The sequence below is a fragment of the Mytilus trossulus genome, chromosome 12, assembly GCF_036588685.1.
Source record: "Mytilus trossulus isolate FHL-02 chromosome 12, PNRI_Mtr1.1.1.hap1, whole genome shotgun sequence".
Lineage (NCBI taxonomy): Eukaryota > Metazoa > Mollusca > Bivalvia > Mytilida > Mytilidae > Mytilus > Mytilus trossulus.
Window position 1 is genome coordinate 39,574,742 of NC_086384.1, and position 21,081 is coordinate 39,595,822.

General features: G+C 31.1%; 1 protein-coding gene across 1 annotated transcript; it reads right to left on the reverse strand.

Moving 5' to 3' along the window:
* Positions 1-1,906: 1,906 nt before the first annotated feature.
* Positions 1,907-18,902, reverse strand: LOC134692049 (dnaJ homolog subfamily C member 16-like). Its single transcript, XM_063552404.1, has 13 exons — positions 18,719-18,902; positions 17,605-17,671; positions 16,738-16,925; positions 14,047-14,180; positions 13,339-13,523; positions 12,291-12,551; positions 11,597-11,727; positions 10,584-10,785; positions 9,056-9,241; positions 7,798-7,865; positions 7,167-7,313; positions 5,922-6,086; positions 1,907-4,683 (listed from the first exon to the last, which is right to left on the reverse strand). The coding sequence occupies exons 1-13, from the start codon at positions 18,859-18,861 to the stop codon at positions 4,293-4,295; spliced, it is 2,268 nt and encodes a 755-aa protein (XP_063408474.1). The 5' UTR covers positions 18,862-18,902; the 3' UTR covers positions 1,907-4,292.
* Between the last annotated feature and the right edge of the window lie 2,179 nt (positions 18,903-21,081).

The following is a 21,081-nucleotide window of genomic DNA, read 5'->3' on the forward strand; positions in this document are numbered from 1 at the left end:
CAATGAATATACAATATATCTGAAAAACAACTTAAAACTCAGTTATAAGTTCTTACTTTTCAGATGCTGTTTAGACCAAAATGGTTGAAAAGTTCAAAATGCATTTACTAGTGTTACCTTACCAAGTCCAGACTTCAAGATTTTTTTTTAGTATTGGCAAACATGAATTGCTGCAGAAAAAAAATTTCCTTATGCAAATGAATACATTATGTTAACCTTTTTCAGGTTTTAAAATTCTCTATGCAAAGTCTGTAACTGTTTGAGAATTATGTTGATATAACAACCATATTAAATACATTTGTACATCAAAAATCATCGTTTATATCATAATAAAAAGTTCCAAAAACAACTAGTCGTATACATGTACACTTGCAATAGACGTATTTACACTTGTATGCAAATTTGTCCGCCATTACGAAAAATCACACAGGTTCCTGTAAATTTTGACATCATAATTTAAAATATTTGACGTCACAATTTAAAAGTGATTGTTGCTTGACGTCAAAAGGTGATTCGGAGTAGATCTAAGGTCATTTGGAGGCAAGATTTAGCTAAATACCAAAGGTGTAAATAAGTTTATAGATAGATTTCTATCGGATGCAGCTCATATTTTCACAGCTACATGAAATAAAAACCATCTGCTATTGACTTGTTACTACTGTCTAGGGTGTAATTATGTATGTACCACTTAGTAACCAATTTGTTATCGAATGGACAAGAAGTCACATTGCAAGGGGCTAGTTTGATATCTTATCAAAACAATATGAAAATACTGAGAAATGCAGTCAAAAACTCCTTTTGTTTACAGCTGCTTTGATTTCTGAATCAGAAAACTTAAAACACCTGACTGTGAACATATTAAACGATTGCATAGTAATTTTCCATTCACAAAAATGGAAAATTTGTTTTGTATTTGTTAGTCTTCATATGCATACTACATGTACTATAAAAGTATAAAAAGGATTCCTCCCTAATATTTGTTAACATATACATATTTGTTCTTATAACCATGCTCTTATCAAATAGAACCTTAAATTTCTTTTTTCCTGCTATATTCTGTATACAATGCAAACTAATGAATCACAAAGTAAACAATTTTAATTTATAAATACATACTGGAATTACTATTCATTCAATCTATTATAAATGCTTGATCACAGTTTATTTATAAATACATACTGGAATAACTATTCATTCAATCTATTATAAATGCTTGATCACAGTTTATTTATAAATATTTACTGGAATTACTATTCATTCAATCTATTATAAATTATTTATCACAGTTAAATGTTGTATGCATTTTGTCATATCTCTTAACCAACAGTGGACATTCATGCTTGACCCGAGAAATAAGTCTTATTTTTCTACAGTGTTGAATGGTAAATTCTTATAAGGAAAGAATTTAATGATTTGTGTTCTCAAAAATTGCTACATGGGGCCATTTAGAATTACTGTGGATTCATTAATATTCGTTGGATACCAATTTTCGTGGATTTCGTGGGTACAGGAGAACCACGAATTCAAATGTTCAACGAATAACAAATTTTCTAACGGAATGAGTGTAGACTTTGCCAAAACCATGAAATTAAATATCCACGAATATGTAAATTTTCCTCAAACCACGAAAATTGATACCAACGAAAATAAATGAATCCACAGTAGTCAACTCTGTGGGTACAAGGAAATGACAAGATCCACATAAGATGTAGTGTAGGTTACCATAAACTCTACCTACTATTGGTGCAAGGCCCACTCTCATGGGTTGCTTAGATTCCAAAACACTACAAGGCTAACCATACCAGGCAAAAGATATAAGAAATTTACCACAAGACTCTTAAATTCCTTTTAAAACTAATCCCAGTGCAATTGATAAGTGCAGATTTTGTTTTCATGGTGATTTTGGTGATTTTGATAATTTCTGGATCAAAATTCTGTTGTATTGTACAAAGATGTTTGTACAGTAAATAAATGGGGTACATGTATTCAGTTCAATTGTTATTTATTAGAAAAAGAAAACAACTTCTGTTAATAGATGGCCCTTCAATCTTATAATGACTCTGCTTACTATTTGTAAAAAGTCAAATACTATTTTGTAGGAGTCATTTATACATATAAACACACAAACATACACACACATTAACACACATCAATAAATAATATAAGATTAGGTACAACTATAAAAACACAACACAGATCATAATATGCATATACCTGATAGTTTCAAACTATATAAAGATTTTAAGCTCTATTTTTTTTCAACTTCAGTCATAACAAAACTGCCTTAATCTTTATTAAAATACTAATTTCAATATTATCAATAAGCGTTTATCATATCCAATTCTTATAAATCTTACATGTATATTCTCTTGAGAGGTCTATACAACTACGGTAGTGATAAGCCTGAAAACAACATGGCGAAACTCTTCTTTTCTTCATTTGCTGTTGTGATTGTTTCTTAAAAGATAGCATACAACTATCTAAAAATTTGTATCTTGTAACATCAAGAAGGACCATTCCATTTCCAACAAGTTTGAATATCTGATTACCAAAAAGTATGATAACAAGTAAAGCAAACATGAAATATCTGCATTTAAAAAAAACCCATAACCTTCTAAAGTACATCTGGCTCAAATTCTATTTACCCTCGGGATCATTAAAAAGTTAACTAGTTGTATCCATCAATTCCAATTATAAAAACAAAAAATGCAATGCTTTTTTCTTTTAGAGAAATTGCACTTTCCCATAGAATAAATAAAACTTTTATTTACATAATACATAAAACTTTTATTTACATAATACATAAAACTTTTAAAAACTTACAATTTCACTCTGACAAAATAGAATTACAATAAATAACTTATAAAAAAATTTAAACAACAGAAGTGATATTAAAATAAAGAATGTCCATGTCAGGAAAATTGCAAACATTCGACATTGTTGAAACTAGGGGAAAATCTCCATGTTACTATTAACTGTTTAAATTTCTTGGAATAAGTCACATGTAATTTTTCATTTTTAACATATTTTGATAATTCGCTGACATTAAATATACTTAACTAATTAACACACACTAAGAGTCAGATACACAAATGAATAAGATAAGAATTTTTTTCCCTACAATTGCTTTTCTATGTGTTATTTTCAAATCACATACAAATGAACACAAGTGGTAATTAAGGCAAAATGACATCTTAATTTAATTTGAATTTAGCATTGCAAGAGATTTGATAAATTTGAACTATGTGAAATCATTTGAGCTTATAAAAATGACAATCTATCATGTTTTACTCATCTGACTTGTAGCGTAGGCTGTTCGTTTCAAAAAACATGAACCCAAGGACGAGGAAAACAAAAATATTTTTAGAGAGTATTTTATGTTACTTTTTAAAAGGAAAATGTATCTGGAACTATGTAGAATACTGGTCACGGTGAATATCCTTTTTCTTTAATTTTTCCTTTGTATGGTATGTTAAAATGACAAAGCTAACAGGAGTGTCAAAGTAAATGACATTTTATCGTTAAAAAAATCTAGTATTCTTTGCTCAAAATTGTTCAGTAGAAAAATGTATATAAATCTTTGTTTCTAATATTCTATTTTGCTTATCATGATTTTGCTTTGTCATTTAGTGTCATAATCATCTTTTCAATTGAAAAAAGAGTTCTAAACATAATTCATAACAAAATTTTAGTGACCAATTCAAAATTCAAAAGGCAGTTAATTCTGTCTTCAGGTAAAGATCGTTGTAGACAACATAAAACATGAAATTCTGACACAAGGGAAAACATTTTTAATGGATTGCTAGTTCAAGCCTTATTGGAATTCTGATTTTTGGAATTGATCCATCAGTAGACCTATCCATTAAATCTGTCAATCCATTTAAAAATTTGTCAATTGTAAAGTCTGTCTATTCCCAATAATCAATCTGAAACTATTAATTTTATTCTTTTGTCGATAAAGATCATTTTGTAAAATTAATAATATTCATACAGAAAAAAATAATTCTGACTTCAGGTAAAGATCTTTGTAGACAACATGGAACATGAAACATGGAATTCTGGGTAAGTGTAAAAAAAAGAATACTTGATTGCCAGCTCAGACCAACATGGACCTCTGGCTTTTGGAATTGATCCATGAAAAACTCTCTGTAAAATCTTTATAACAATTTCAGTGGTCATTGAGTTTTTCCATTTTCTTTTGTTATTAAACATCATTTTTAAATAACAGACTTCAGATAAACACCGTATAGACAACATTGAGCATGGAATTCTGGGAAAAGACTTAAACCTCTCTACTTGATTGCCAATTCAGGCCAACATGGAATTCTGACTTTTGGAATAGATCCATCAAAGACTCTATCTGTCCAATCAGTCAACCCTTTTAACAACTTTTCGATGGCAACAGGTGTATCTTTGTTCCCATCGCTGTCAGAATCATCTGTGTCGACAAATCCTACTGCCCTCGACACTTTGTCTGTATTACGTATCCATTTCCGTGCTGGTCTAGGATGGTAAATATAGTAATAATTTCTGTGGCCGTTTATGGCTAAAACTGTGCCTATACAATTCTTGACTTTCATATTTGTAAGATCAATCTTTTTGTCAACACTTTCTTCTAATAGATGTCGATACCAGCCCATATACAAGTCCAGGTTCACAAAACCAAATGTAAGTCCACTATACCTGTATAAGTAAAGAAGAACTATGAATCATAACTTGATTTGTGATTTTTATGCATTTGTAGATGCACAGTATATTATGTTGTCTACTCTTTCTTTGTTCTGTTGACAAAGAATGTAAGATTTGCCAGCAAAATAGATCAGTTTTGTCCAAAATTCAAAATTCCTCTGTGCCTATCTTTTAAGGATGTTGGGTTCTCTTGTTTTTGAATTTTTGCAAGGTATCAAGATTCCTATGGTTTTATCCATGTAATGCCATTAAAAAATGTTGCTGCTAACCCCTACTTTCATAATTTTATTACATATAGTTTTAAAAGCCATATTTGAAAATCTTAAAAAATGCTTGTTATTTTTTTCAGACTTTTCATTTTTTTTTTTGGCTGTTTGAGTTAATATATATTTTTCTAATATAGGATTTCGCTATATTTTTTTATAAATGAACTTTAAAATATATACTTTAAAGAAAAATAAAATTAAAACATTGGGTCACTGTTCATTTAAGCTCACAATCTGCCCCTGGAAGAAGCATACATTTTTGTTAATGTCCTTTTTTCTGTTGAGCTAATAGGAGAAATAGAGGCAATATCGAAATAAAAAAATAACCTAATTTCAGAAATCACTTAAATTTTACAATTATTTAGTTTATGTACAGCTTATTTGAAAACAATAATAAAAAATATAGGTCACCAATGAGTTAAAAAAGATATTTCAAATTTAATGCCAAGAAATGGCATTTTTGCACCAAAGGGAGATAATTTGGAGCTTTTACAATGATCTAAACATTTTTAAAAGTCATCTGGGGTCAAACCGAATCGATTTTTTGGGTTGATTCTTGTACCAAATCATAAAGTAATAACTAATAGTGTAATAGATAAAATTTGTAATGAAAAAAATTAAGGTTTAATTTTTTTGCTGAAATTTTTGTACCCACCAGCCACCTTAATGATATATATATATATATATGTGGCATCACTGTAAAAAAAAATCTAAAAAAACTCTCATATATCTTACCAATTTATGCAACAACAAAAAAAGAAGATTTGAACAAAATATCCTGCATTCATGCATCACAAATATATTGGTGAAAATCTTTTTCAACTGAAACAATTAAAAATTTTAACAAATGTTTTCATATAACTACCTCTATATTATCCAAGTTCATAAATTTCGATATTAAAGGGCAAAAAATATGAGTGAGTATTAAACACAAGTCCTTTTAATAGTTAAATTGCTCAAACATACCTTGTTAGAGGATAAACCAGTTTCCCAAATTCTTCTAACAAGAATTTTTTAGTATCTTCATCTACCAATGCTATTACTGTCAAGCCTGTTTCAGAGTTAGTGACCAATTCTTCATATGTCTCAGGTCGTAGTTCATATAGATTTATACACTTTGTTGTTGCATTTCTGAAAAAATAAAATATAACGAATTGTCAAATAATTATTACATAATTACCATTTGTGATTTAGGTTAATTGATTGATTATTGGTTGCTTAACCTGGGGGCGGCTTGCTGTAAGTAGTCAAACTCTGTATCACTTGCCTGTCAACACCGAGGTTGTCAGTTAAAATCCTGCACGTAGCAGGTACACTCAACTCCAATCCTAATTGACTAGAATTGTCAGTTTTCCAACTGAAAGTTGATGGTTCTCTCCAGCATTCGAGCTTTCTCTAACATTAAAAACTGACCGCCAAAATATAGCACAATACTGTTGAAAGCATCTTCTAGATTCTGAGTAAAAAGTCAACATGATTTTTGTTTTTACTGATCAGTTGTAGAAAAATTGAACTCTTAAAACTAATTTGAATAAAAACTAATATCATGGCCAATACCAACTAATGCTAACTTTTGTTCTTTATATCTAAATCCGGCAAAGAATGATAAACAATTAAACTACTCAAAATATTGTTCAAAGTGATATACCTCATTTCATGTTCATGTCAATTGCATATAATATATTTGTACGAATGTCAAGATTAACAAGGATTTTATAGGGAAATTAAAATTTGCACAACTTCCTCCTCCCAACACCTTTTAAAAAAGTAAAAATATAACTACTGTGAATTCATTATTATTCGTTGGATACCAATTTTCGTGTATTCCGTGGGTCCAGGTGAACCACGAATTTAAATGTTCAACGAATAACAAATTTTGTATTAGGATGTGTGCAGACTTTGACAAAACCACAAAATCAAATATCCACAAAAAGACAAGATTTCATCAATCCACGAAAATTGGTATCCACGAAAATAAATGAATCCACAGTATACAGGGAAACATTTTTGTAATACTGAATCCAACAGAAAAATGTTTTAAAATCTTCCATGATTCTATTGACAGTCATACATGGATAGAACAAAGCTTTTCCTCATTGTTGAAGATCATATGTTGACCTATAGTTGTTAACTTCTGTGTCATTTTGTCTCTAGTGGAGACAGGTCTCATTGACAATCATACCACATCTCCTCATTCTTATACAAACTTACACTGATGGAGGTCTAGGTTTACATCTCTTTGGAGTTGTCTCCCTTATCTGCTCCTCTTCAATGGATGCCATCTTTTGTAAGAAGAATCCCATACCAAACATTAGGAACAAGGACATAATAACAGTGATGTAAGTTATAGCATCATATCTGGAAAAAAAACAAATTTTTCATAATGTATCAAATTATGGCAATGTAAAATGTAACCATTCAAATATGTGTAATGTTCCCCATTTTCATAAAAAATATTTTATATCAAGACAAAACATTTGTGTGATACTGTTCTATAAAAATTTACATAAATCTACAAATATTATCAAATAATATAAACTATTTATTGATTGATTGTTGATCAACAGATAATAATCATTCATTTCTTTTTGTGGGTAACACCTTTATTGGATTGAGGAAAATTTGTATTTTGTGGATATTTATTATCCTGGTTTGCCAAATTCTGCAAAGTTGATTGAACAATTTGTACTCTGTCAAACATTGAATTTCAAGGATTTATACCCATATATAACGATGAAATTCACAAAATTGGTACTCTATTATCAATAATAATGAACGCTCAGTGCATGCAAATAAAGCTTTCAGAATTCAAATTTACATTGTTATCTATGTAATCACTTACGTTGCAAGATAATGATAAACTTTCTCTCCCCAACTCCACAACTTATAGAAAATTCTGATGATCAAATGCTGAAAAAATATACCAGCGTATTAAAGGTAGATCAGCAGTCTTTTTTAAGCATCTGTTCTAGGTATGTTGCAAAAATGCTCTTAATTAAAAAGATACTTTATCAAATAAAATTCATTATACAACAGAAACATAAAAAACTTGATTTTGAAAGATTAAACTATCCAAAATTTGTAAGGGTTCCATGGAACCCAGTGTTTCTCCTACTTTTGCTGTTAATCGCAGCCTCAACAAAAATGAGGAAAAAATCGATAAAAATATTCCTCTTGATATTATCTTTTGATTTTAAGAAGCTACTGTGCAAGTTTGGTAAAAGTCCAGGATAGTTGGTGGGTAACAACAAAAAGTAAGAAATGTTTTAAAAACTTTTAGACTTTAGACTTTAGACTATGTTAACAGGAAGAAAAACTAAGTCCATTTATAAATAAAATACAGATAAACAGGTACAAAATTTTAACAAAATTTCCTTCAAGATAATAGCCTTATATCATCAAACACCCAAGCTTAAGGATGTATGCTCCTCTTGAGATCACCCCTAGTTTTTTGTGAGGTTGGTGTTGTTTATTCTTAAGTTTTCTATGTTGTGTCATGTGTACTATTGTTTGTCTGTTTGTCCTAGTCATTTTAGCCATGGGGTTGTCAGTTTATTTTCGATTTGTGAGTTTGACTGTCCCTCTGGTATCTTTCGTCCCTCTTTTGATTGTTTATCAGATTTTTGGAATCCTCTTGCTTTATCCATGTATTGCTTTTAAAAAATTATGCCCCCTAAGCCACATAGCTACTTTTCTTTTCATCATCTCATTACACATAGTTTCAAAAGACATATTTGAAAATCTTATGAAACTTGTTATTTTTTCATTGTTTTTGAAAGAAAAAGCTGCCTTTGTTAACTGTATGAAAAGTCTAGAGAGAATATTTTCAAGCCAAATTTTCAATGACTTATATCTCAAAAACAGGCACACAGGCCGAAACAAAATTTCTTCTTTTTTAGTTCTGTTATTTATATACTATCAATATATAACAGTCTTTTCAAAAGCTTGTTATTTTAAAACACAGTAGCAAACATCCTTAACTTAGCAGTTATGACAGCATTTCAAACAATTTGTCGCAAAGGCTATGTAATCGTTTTTTTAAAGTTGCTTGAATCCCATAAAAATTTTCTTAGAATTTCAGAATTAACTTTTTTTCTTACCAAAGCATGTTCATTGTTAAATTCAGGAAGTATAACTCTGTAAGCTAAGGACTGGTCTGAGTTAAGTAAATGCTTGACTTGGTCTTCCAGATGATTGCGACTGTCCTGTATATTATCTATATCCCATCCTTTTGAGAGCCAGTTGTAACTTAGATGATTTTTCTCCATTCTCCATAATATAATCACCTACAGTGAAAAAAATATAAAATAAAGAATTTTGTTGCTATTTTGATCATTATGTGTACTCCTAACAACAAAATAATCATATCTAAATTTACCTGTGAAAATTGGCATCTAACAAATATCAATGAATCCACATGTACAGTACCTTTAGTTATTTTATTTAACACCTTTGTCCTAGGTGAAATTTGTCTTTCTGCCATTGTTTAACATCTTTTTCTTATTAATATTATATTAATATTATGCCATAGATCAAATTTCTTTACAGTGTATGTTGACTTGTTTTTCAAGCCATTTCAATTGATCTTTTAAAAAAAAAAATTATGTTGTAATGACTCACTACTGTTTCAGGTTAGAGTGAAGGTTGGCGCATGTTAAAATTTTTAAACCTGAAACTCTAAACCTGCTGTATTTGTATTCACCTGTCATAGGTCAGGAGCCTGTTGTTTAGTGGTTGTCCTTTGTTGATGAGGACATAAGTGTTTCATTGTTTCTGGTTTTTTATATAGATAACATTGTAGGTTTTCATATTTGATTGTTTTAAACTTACTAATTTTGGATCCCTTTACAGCTTCCTGTTCCATGTCTTGGCTCAGTGTTGAAGGCCGTACTTAAATCTATAGTTTACTTTTTACACATTGTGACTTGGATGGGAATTCGTTTCATTGACACTTAAGGTAGTACCCAACACTTTCACTAAAATAAATTTGGCTCGTTTAATTTTCATTAAATTTTGTCAAAGTATTTACTTTGTGACTTTAATAAAAATATAATTTTTTTTTTTAAATTGAACCGTTTTGTCAGAAAAGTTACACTGGTATATATAGCAATTTGACAAATACCAATTTTGATCATTGAGAAGCTTAATATTCCTTTTACAACACAACGTAATTAAAACGTTTAGCTGACTTTACAGAGTTATCTCCCTGTAGTGTAGGGTACCACCTTAAACAACATCTTCTTATTTCTTTTCAGTTATAGGAATTTGTATTGATTATCAGCAGGAGTATTATTGATTCATTTTTCTCCAATTATACTAATTTCGTGGACTGAGGAAAAATTGTATTATTGTGGATATCTAATTTTGTTAATTATTAACGTGAACTAATACTGTATAGAAAACTTGAACCTTAGTTGAGTATTCAAATTCATAAAAAAAAACTTGTAGCCCAGGAATAATAATGAATCCACAGTATACCAGGCCTCACGGTCATAAAACTTTCGAGCATAATTTTTGAACTCAGACTCGAAATTCAACCAATCAAATTGCTTGATTTCATGTTTCGAGCATGATTTTTGTGCTCAGAGCACTGAGCAAAGTTTTATGCCTTCAAGGCCAGAACTTTACCTTGCTTTGTGTATCATCAGTTTCGGATGTATCACCTTTAGAGAAACTCTGAATCACATTTTTCTGTGTATCTTCATAGATATAAGCAAATTTCACTCTTTCATTCCGTGTCAGCGACGATGACTGAACATATTTTCTGAAACTGTTCAGGAATTTTTCATTATCAGTTTCACTTTTCTTTGTCACCAAAACCACACACAGTCTGGAAGAAAAATCAAATCAAAGAATTAACAATGCTGTTAGCCACCCAATTTATCTATATAAATAAAAGAAGAATGCCTCTAAGGACATGAAGGTCCCTGCTTGAGCTTTGCAATTTTCCAAGTTATCTAAGGGCCATTACTACAAAAACAGTAAATCACCCACTACCAAAATTCAAACTCTGTTGTGGTTCTTAGCATTATGTATGAGTATCATAAACAAGAATGTGTCCATAGAATACAGATGCTCCACTCGCACTATCATTTGCCATGTTCAGTGGACCGTGAATTTGGGGTCAAAACTTTAATTTGGAAATAAAATTAGAAAGATCATATCATAGGGAACATGTTTACTTAGTTTCAAGTTGATGTGACTTCACTTTATCAAAAACTACCTTGACCAAAAACTTTAACCTGAACTTTGCACTTTCATGTTTTATGTTCAGTGGACCATGAAATTGGGGTCAAAACTTAAATTTGGAATAAAAATTAGAAAGATAATATCATGTAGAACATGTGTACTAAGTTTCAAGTTGATTGGACTTCAACTTCATCAAAAACTACCTTGACCAAAAACTTTAACCTGAAGCGGGACGGACGAACGAATAAACGAACGGACCCACAGACCAGAAAACATAATGCCCCTCTACTATTGTAGGTGGGGCATAAAAATTAAACAAATGAGAACACAGTTTAAATATGAGAAAATTAAACACTAAATCCCAACTCTTATTGGGATTTTTTTTCATTCCAATATCAAAATTTCTATTACAGCAATATTCAAGATAAACATTAAAGGTTCATAAGACCTACCTCCTTCGTTTTGCTTTCATTTCCTCTGGACAAATCTCTTCAAATCTTCTCTGCGATGATAGCCGTGGCAGGGTGATAAATCTATTGGCTATCAATACCTCTTCCATTGTACTCCTGCTTAACTGTGGCATCTAGAAAATGTAAACAATTCTCTATAAGTTTCAAAATATTCTAGAAAATATAAAAAAAAAATCAAAATTCTGAAACCCCATTCTCTTATTTCATTAATTTTTAAGTCCCTTTTGTAGTTTGCAAAAACTTGACTAACCTATCATAGAATTGAAAAAACAACAACTTTTAACTCATATATTTTTGCCAACTCTAAAATAAATAAGAAAAACTCCCAAAAGGTATATGTTAATAAGAAAAACTCCCAAAAGGTATATGTTTCCCTCTCGGAAAGCACACATGCAAGCAAGGACATGCTAAAATGCACATGTACAAATAAATCACATGAATTAAATAACTCTGGGTTTTTTTTAGCAAAGAAACATGTATAGCTTAACATGAACATGCTTTTAAGTTAACTCATCCATGTTTTCAATGTTGGCAGAATTTAGATTCCATTGTATGCTATAGTAACTATAGTCACCTGACAAATGTGTGACATTAGGGAATTTGGAGTGTTTATGCAAGCTGGGCATGCATAAAAGGCACATACATATACATTGTATAAATATGAAAAATAACTTACTACCAAAGTAGCAACAGGAGTCTGTGTGTCTTCATTAAACATAAGTAAAGTTTCTCTGTATCTATTCACGTTGTATTTCTTTGTCAAGTTACTATTTTCATTTGTCCATAAATTAACATATCCAAACTTGATGAATTCTTTGTGGTAGAAGGCTGGCGCTAGGAATCTCATAGATATTTCCTCCCTTCTAATAAACAGTAAAGCTCGTACATGGTTGTCATTCCAGCCATCAAGAAAATCTTGAAAGTTTCCGTCATTGATCTGAAAAAAGGTTTAATACATTGCATAATTTATACCTTTCAACTGTGTTTTATTAAAAATTCCTATAAAACTGAAAATTACATCATTTAAACAAGTCACTGGATGAGGACAAATTGTCTTTAAAAGATAAATCATCAATTTCCTTTTCTATTCTCCATACCAACTCTGTAAATGAGAATACTGTAAACCAACTTATTTTTCGCGGATACTTTATTTCGCGTTTTACCCTTTCTTGACCACTTCGTGGCTATTTAATTTCGAGATTATCTGATTTATTTGATGAAGTTTATTAAGGAAAGATCAAAGGTTGACATATTCGCATTATTTTTCTACTCTAGAAAGTGGCGAAAATAAATCGCTCGCGAAAATAAGTTGGTTGACAGTACATAAAAATCTTTATCCTTACTAAGAGATCAATCCTTGTTTGGACATGTTGGAAAGGCATAGGTTTCCCACAATTTTGTGATTAAAACAGGTTAAAAATTATATTTCATCTGAAAGATGGATCAAAAGGATAATTCATCTTATACACATATTTTAAGAAATAAATGAACTTCTAAAAGAAGATCATACTGTGACCTAGAGTTGCTTAAAATTGTGTAATTTGGACAGTTGTACCAATGGCATTGGCAACCATACCTCACCTAACATTTCCATATTCTAAGTTTGTCACATCAATGTACGCTAATACACTTACACATATGTTCATTACTGCAACCAGATATATACACCTATGAAAAACACACATTCACTCATATGAATGATATGTTTTCATATATACACATACCTTTGTAAACAAATTTTTCGGAAATACTCCTCTCGCAAAGTTATTCAGACCAGCTGTGTTTACACTACCCCTGAAAGTGGTCAACTGTCCATTAATCAGCATGATAAGTGTTGGGACCCTCTCTATCCTCAGTGCTCCAGTCAAAGATCTTGCTCGTCCAGCATGAAAAGTACCAACACATATTCCTGAAATTATGGGTAAAGTATAGTGATATCTGCCTAAACCAAACTCTTAGTGTCAAAAATACTGTGAAATCTGCCTTAACCAAACCCTATGTAAACTGTGAATCTGTCTCATATTAGCTTACGTACATGTATATCACATAAATATAATATATGTTCTTAAGTAATTGAACTTATTGTGAAGGCAGAAAATGGTTGTGGAAAAGGGGGGGGGGGGTATAATTGCCAGCAAATATACCCTTTTGTTACTTTTTCTTTAGAGGACAAGTTATACACAAATTTATAAATTGTATGGAAAGTTCTTTACCTAAAAATTAGGAAATTTAAACAATGAGGAAATAAATCAATTCACAGTATGTAAACACTTGCAATTGAACCAATAAAGTCACTTTATTTTTATTTATTGAAAGAACAATGAGATTACCCATAGTCTGTTTCTGAAATGGTGATTTGGTTAACAAGTATTGATTTGTTCAAATTCTGGAATAAATTGATGTACACTGTATCTAAATCTATCTTTTCTTACCAACATCTTCCAGATCTCTTATGAGTTTTTCCACTAGATGTTCTATCCTGGCACAATCAAAACAGAAATCAGTGTAAGTATATAGAAAACATGGCTTTCTGTCACTTTCTGGTAATATCTTTGTTTCATAAGCTCTGAAATAAACCAAAAATAAACTGTTCATACAGAGATATGTCTTGCCTTTGTTAACTTATAACAAGCTTTAACAAAAATTTTGAAGCAGCCAACATCCTAGGCACATCTTAATCAGATAAGTTGAAAATTATAATTTTATCAATCTCTAAACTTAAATTAAACTTATCTGAAACAGGTGCTAGCGTATTAAATTAAAATCCTGGTACCTCTGATAACTAATTAGGACACTGTTAAGGTGGAACATTACACTACAGGGAGATAACTTTGTAAAGTCAGCTAAACGTTTTAATTACTTTGTGTTGTAAAGGGAATATTAAGCTTCTCAATGATCAAAATTGGTGTTTGTCGAACTGCTATAGGTACCAGTCTTGTATTACAACTCCAATTTCCGGTGCATGTCAAAACATGGAGGGAAACAAAATAGTGCATTTTTTTCTGAATTTTTTTCTGAACTCAATATCTTCTGTTTGATTATAGGTTTATGCTGAATTGAAACATATATATAGACTTTTAAAAAAATCTTGCGTCTTTTGGGGATATCAATCCAGGAAAGTGGAAGGATATCATGTTTACTGGAAGTGGTGCGGCCTAGTAAAAATAGCAAACAGAAAGTAGAAAAAAAATGTTTTGACTTCAGGATTGCGTAACTTTTTATTCTTCGTGGCAAGACCCCCTTTTTTTTGGATTAAATCACAATTTCACATGAGTACATACATGATATGAACATGAAATTTTTTTTCTATGTAGCATTTTTTATTTTTTTATTTTCAAAGATCAGCTGTTTAGCATGTAAGCCTATGGAGCTGGAGCAGTCAATTACAAGACTGCAACCTATATAACCAGTGTAATTTTTCTGACAAAACGGTTGGTACAAAATTTTTGAAATTATTATATTTTTGTAAGGGGGTCAAAGTAATACATTGTCAAAATTTTATGAAAATTAAACGAACCAAATTAATTTTAGTGAAAGTGTTATGTACCACCTTAAATTAAACATTCAACTGAGTCTGTTTGGCCTTGCAATCTTCAATATACAGTTCAGTCAAAATTCTCACTTGCTGGTGTTGAGTGTTTCACTATGGTGATTGCCAGTGATTTAGATAACACTCTGGTTGTTGTTGAGTGTTTCACTGTGGTGATTGCCAGTGATTTAGATAACACTCTGGTTGGTGTTGAGTGTTTCACTGTGATGATTGCTAGTGATTTAGATAACACTCTGGTTGTTGTTGAGTGTTTCACTGTGGTGATTGCTAGTGATTTAGATAACACTCTGGTTGGTGTTGAGTGTTTCACTGTGGTGATTGCTAGTGATTTAGATAACACTCTGGTTGGTGTTGAGTGTTTCACTGTGATGATTGTCAGTGATTTAGATAACACTAGTGTTGGTGTTGAGTGTTTAACTGTGATGATTGTCAGTGATTTAGATAACACTCTGTTTTTTGGTCATACACAGAGATATGTTGCAAGAGGAATCCACTACAAACACCAGTAATCACTGTGAAAAGTTTCCAACCAATAGTGATTGTAAACTGAATCAACTTGAATGCACTGTTTAAATCATATTATTGGCTGCATTGGAATTGCATGTTTATCAAATCTATTTAGAAAATGTAGTATGGTAAATGATTGGATCCACTATCTTGCTTAGAATTAGCTTTAATAAATGGTTTAACCAACCTATGAAGAGTAGCAAAGCAAAAGCATTTCTTTTATTTATGTTATTCTTGTTAATTATATACAAGGACAATACCTTATTTTTTCATATACTGTAGATTCATTTATTTTTTCGTGGGTATCAATTTAAATGGATTGAGGAAAACTTGCCTTTTCACAGATGCTTGATTTTATGATTTTGATCACTCTGCATAATGAGTCTATAGAAAATTTGTAAATCGTTGAACATTTGATTTCATGGTTAACCTGTACCCACGAACCCCATGAAAATTGGAATCAAACTAATAATAATATATCTACAATAGATTTTTTATTTTAAATACAAAGAAAATCTCATGTTTGTGATATAAATACATGTTTTACAATTTTTTATTTACATTAGCTCCATCCATTTGAATCCACAACTGTGATATACATAAAAAAAGTGTTACTAACTTTCAACACTGAGACATGTATATGAATCAATTTTTTCATTATAGGGCCAACCAAAAAAGTAAGTGTCACAGTTTACATGCTGACAAAAAAATGGGGTAGGTAGGTATGGAATTTTTATTTTTTACATTTGTTTGTACATCGAGTCTATGGGAGCAATATTGTGACTTTAAGAGTGCTTGATCAAAAATGGCAAAATAAACTTGAGGGTAGCGGATAAAAATTAGGGTAGGTAGGGGTACAGTAAACGCTGCTTGATCAAAAACGACACAATAAACTTGAGGGTAGCGGATAAAAATAGGGTAGGTAGGGGTACAGTAAACGCTGCTTGATCAAAAACGGCAAAATAAACTTGAGGGTAGTGGATAAAAGTTAGGGTAGGTAGGGGTACAGTATACACTGTAACACATACTTTTTTGTTTGTCGTCCTAGGAATTATCTGATACTTACCTTAAATTTATATTAAACTTTTCTATAACTGATTCTCCTTGATGATTTCCATTGAAGTTAAAGTTAAAGCCCCTGAAGAAATCGTTGTTACCAAAAGGATTATGATATTCATGTGAAGGCTTTTGTTCCCTGGCAGCTGTGTAACCAAATCTGTCATACTGGTCTCTTTTGTTGGAATCACCAAGTGTCTGTAATATATGTATTAAATTAGCAATTCAGATTCTAATGCATTCTGGGTAATATTTTCAAAAGTGTACATCAAAAAGTCATGATAGGTTAAAAATTTCCTCAACAATGGAAATTTACGTTATTTTCATTTTAGTATGAACAATAAAATTACCCATATAGCCCTTTAGAATTTAAAACAGCATATTTTCTTTTCTAGAAAATATTTCAATTCAATAAAAGACTAGTATACATAAACAGGTTTGTGTTTTTTCTTTATTTTAATGCTGTATATATCACACTTGTTTGTTGTTTTGTACATAAAACAGGTCATTGGTTTTCTTGTTAAAAATTACATTTTTTCTTGTCAGATCCTTTCATAGAGCTGAATAAGTTTCAAATCTAACTCAATGTCAGTTGGTCTATGGTGGAGAGTTATCTCATTGGCAATCATACCTCATCTTCGTATTTTCATATTTAGCAATAAAAAGTCAATAAACATGATAAATCAATCAACAATCTATTAAAAAAACATAAATCATTATTAGGACAAGCATTACATTTAGTTAATTACTGTAATTACATGTACATTTTGTACTACAGTTCATTCTGTCCTGTTTAAAAAATTATTTTTAAATATTAAAATGCTATAAAAAAAGAATTAAAATTTGAATATTACATGTATTATCATCATTACCATACCTCATAGGCTTCATTTATTTTTGTAAATCTATCAGCAGCATTTGCGTCACTATTTTTATCTGGATGCCTAAATGAAAAAACAAATATTCTAATACCCTCAGTAAATGAATTACATGTATATATATATTGTCAAGAAAGATATATATCTTAAGATTTGGATACAGCACAACATATATATTGTCAAGAAAGATATATATCTTAAGATTTGGATACAGCACAACATGCACAAGTCAAGTAACTTACTTCATGTACAAAAGACAACAAGAGTTTAGCAACAAATTAAACAAATCAATAAATGAATCTAACATGAATGTCTGTATTATGTTTCCATTTTTGTTAAAGTTCATTAAAAGTCTTAGAATGATCTATAGGTACTTAATTACAATTTCCTAAAGGCAGCAGTGCTGATTATCATTTAAATAAGATTAATTTAATTTGCAGAATTGTTCTTTCAATATACATGAGGGGGGATAGGACCTTTATCGGGACTCTTGGATGGGGTGTTTTAAAGCTCAGGATTGACCCTTTCTGGATTCGGGTATTCTTATTTTCGAATTTCAGGACGTCAGGATTTACTTTATTTAAATTGGAGACCTCAGATTTCGTGTTTTGAAGCCCAGGATTTCGGGATCAGGACCCCTCCTATCCCCCCTCATACATGTAACATCATATTTTTTCAACCTCTTACTCAACATGGGAATGAAGTGGAAATTATTTGATTGATTTTAGGTGTTTTAACGCCACTTTTTAACACAGCTTTTGGGCTATTTTGTGTCAGCCAGTTTTTTTAATATTGGTGGAGGAAGTGGGAGTGCCCCACAACATTCAATAGTAAAACTGACAGTCCTAGCCAATTAAGATTGGGGTCATATGCACCCACACAAGGGAATCGGGGGTGGAACTCACAACCCCAGTGTTGACTGGCTAGTGACGACAACAGTAACTGCTTAGAGAGCCCTGGAAGAGGAGATGCCCTTGAAGATGACCGTACAAATAATGTTTTTGACGGAATTGCAACAAATGCGAAAGTGGCAAAGTGGTGTATACACTAATTAAAGAGGTGTATGTTTTAGTGTAATATGACATAAATTATAATTCTATATAGTATATTTACCATTCCCTTGCCATTTCTTTATATGCTTTCTTTATTTCTTTCTGTGTTGCTGTTTTTGATACGCCAAGAACTTTGTAAAGATTATCTGTACTGGCACAACCAACACACAGGCAAGCGATCAAAAACAAATATGCTATATTCATGACTATCTGTCAATATAAGGAAGGCCAGAGAACCTACCGCTCGTAATACTACGCTAGGGGAGGTAATTTTAATTAAAACATCTTTTGGATCCTGGTCGGTAAGATTTATTTAGACTCTTTCTATTCTACCATTGAATAAACGCTCAAATGACTATCAATACAATTTTATTCCGAGATTACTAAATTACAAACAGTGAAGTGCGTCAACTACCGAGGCTTGTATGAATATTCATGTAACAACATGTGATTGACAGGGATTGGTTTAAAATGAGGAAAACACGTTCGAGTATATTATTTTTGTTTTAAATAAAAACCTAACATTGTTTACCAGTATTATTATTAAACCAATTGTGTTTTATCGGTGATGGAAAAGGGGGAGGGGCTTAAAAACTCAAGTAATATATATATTTATATATCATCTGATAGATTGTTTTTGTTTTTTTGTTTTTATGGTTTTGTTTGTTAAACAGTGTTAAATGTATTGTGTGTATTATTATATTATTTGTCACAAACTTATTTTTCAGAGTTTATATGACAATAAATATTAGAATTATAAATAGAGTTTACATAAGTGATTATTTGCTACATTTATTTCTTTGTTGTAGTGCACGGCTTAAATTATTCGTCACTCGCTTTTCTGTTTTATTAGATCAGTTATAAATTTCATTAACAAAAGACTTTTTATAAGAACTATTTTGGACTATTGAAATTGTTAAATTATAACAAATATAAGGTGTTAGAAACCCAGAATTATCTATCAGTGTCATCTTTCTTGAAGTTATTCCAATGTTTAACTGTATATCGTTCAAAAAAAAAAGGGGGGGGGGGTGTCATATACTATAAATCAACTGAAGATGTGGTATGATTGTCAATGAATAATAAATTAAGAACTATATGTCACTGTACGGCCTTCAACAATTAGCAAAGCCCATTGATTATATCAGTTTATTTGATCATATATTAAGTCGTCTATTATTTTTCTCTTTTCTGTATGAATATTTATCAATGATTTTTTTTAATAAAATGTACAAATTAAGTTCATCGTAACGACAACCATGTGAAGCATGCCAGGATATATGTCATATATTGGCAAATATCATCAGTTTATCAGCACTGAGAAAAACACGTCCGATAATTCATTTTGTTTCAAATAAAAACATCTCAATTCTTTGTGTACACTATGCGTAACTGTTTGCGTCAGTGTTGTATCTTTTCGATGACGAAAGGGTTACTGCATGCACAGTATAGCATTATAAAGATAGCATGTCTTCATCAAACGTCATAATATAAGGAGCCAATTGATTACATTATTGTTTCAGAGTAGAAGGTGTGTCACTTAACAATAATAGTAAACCATGTCTCTGATGGTAAATGGTTAGAAGTATTTGAAATTACATTGACATCGTCGATTTCACTGAATATCAACGTTTTTGTCAATACGAGGTGTGTGTGTGTGTGTTTGGGGGGGGGGGGGGGGGGGGGGGGCTGGGGGCGGGTTCCAACCACATGTCCCAATTTTTTTATTAAATGCATTGATCGTTAATAAAATGGAGGATCAAAACGGCCATGGACCCCCTGTGTCCATCACTGTAGCGGCATTAATTTTTATACTTTTATACTGCATATACAAAAAGAGAGATAGAGCGTGAATAAGAGAGATAGAGAAATGAATAAGAGAAGAATGACATAAGGAAATAAATACAGTAAAGTAACGTACAATTTTAAGAATTCAAAATCAGAAACGTCTAAATAAACCGGCTCTGAAGAATATGGACGTTACATATGTTTAATTGGGACCGACCTGACAACCTCACAAATAACAAGCGGCAGCCACTCTTTTGTAGGTTTTTTCGATACTGATTTTCAAAAGAACAAGAACTATATTTTTACACCCCAGCGAATAAATACAACATAGATGTATATTACTACTTACTCTTGCAACATTGGATATACTTGTATATAAGAATCATAGTTTTTAAAGTACCCCAGCTTTTGAGTTAGATCTGTTTAACCTAAAGTTGTGAAAGATACGAGAGGAACAGTCAAACTCATACATCGAAAACAAACTCACAACGCCATGGCTAAAAAAAAAAAGACAGACAGACAGTAACATGATGATAGTACACAAGAAACAACATAGAAAACTAAAGACTAAGTAAGACAAACCCCACCAGAATCTAGGCTGCTGTCAGATGCCACCGTAGAGTAAGCAGATCCTGC

Coding starts and splice junctions, on each gene's coding strand:
- LOC134692049 (XM_063552404.1), bottom strand. CDS start 18,861: ATGAATATAGCATATTTGTTTTTGATCGCTTGCCTGTGTGTTGGTTGT. Junction 11,728..12,290: donor CTCCTGTTGCTACTTTGGTA/GTAAGTTATTTT, acceptor TACATTTTCTAG/ATGCCACAGTTAAGCAGGAG. Junction 4,684..5,921: donor CTGGTTTATCCTCTAACAAG/GTATGTTTGAGC, acceptor TTACTTATACAG/GTATAGTGGACTTACATTTG.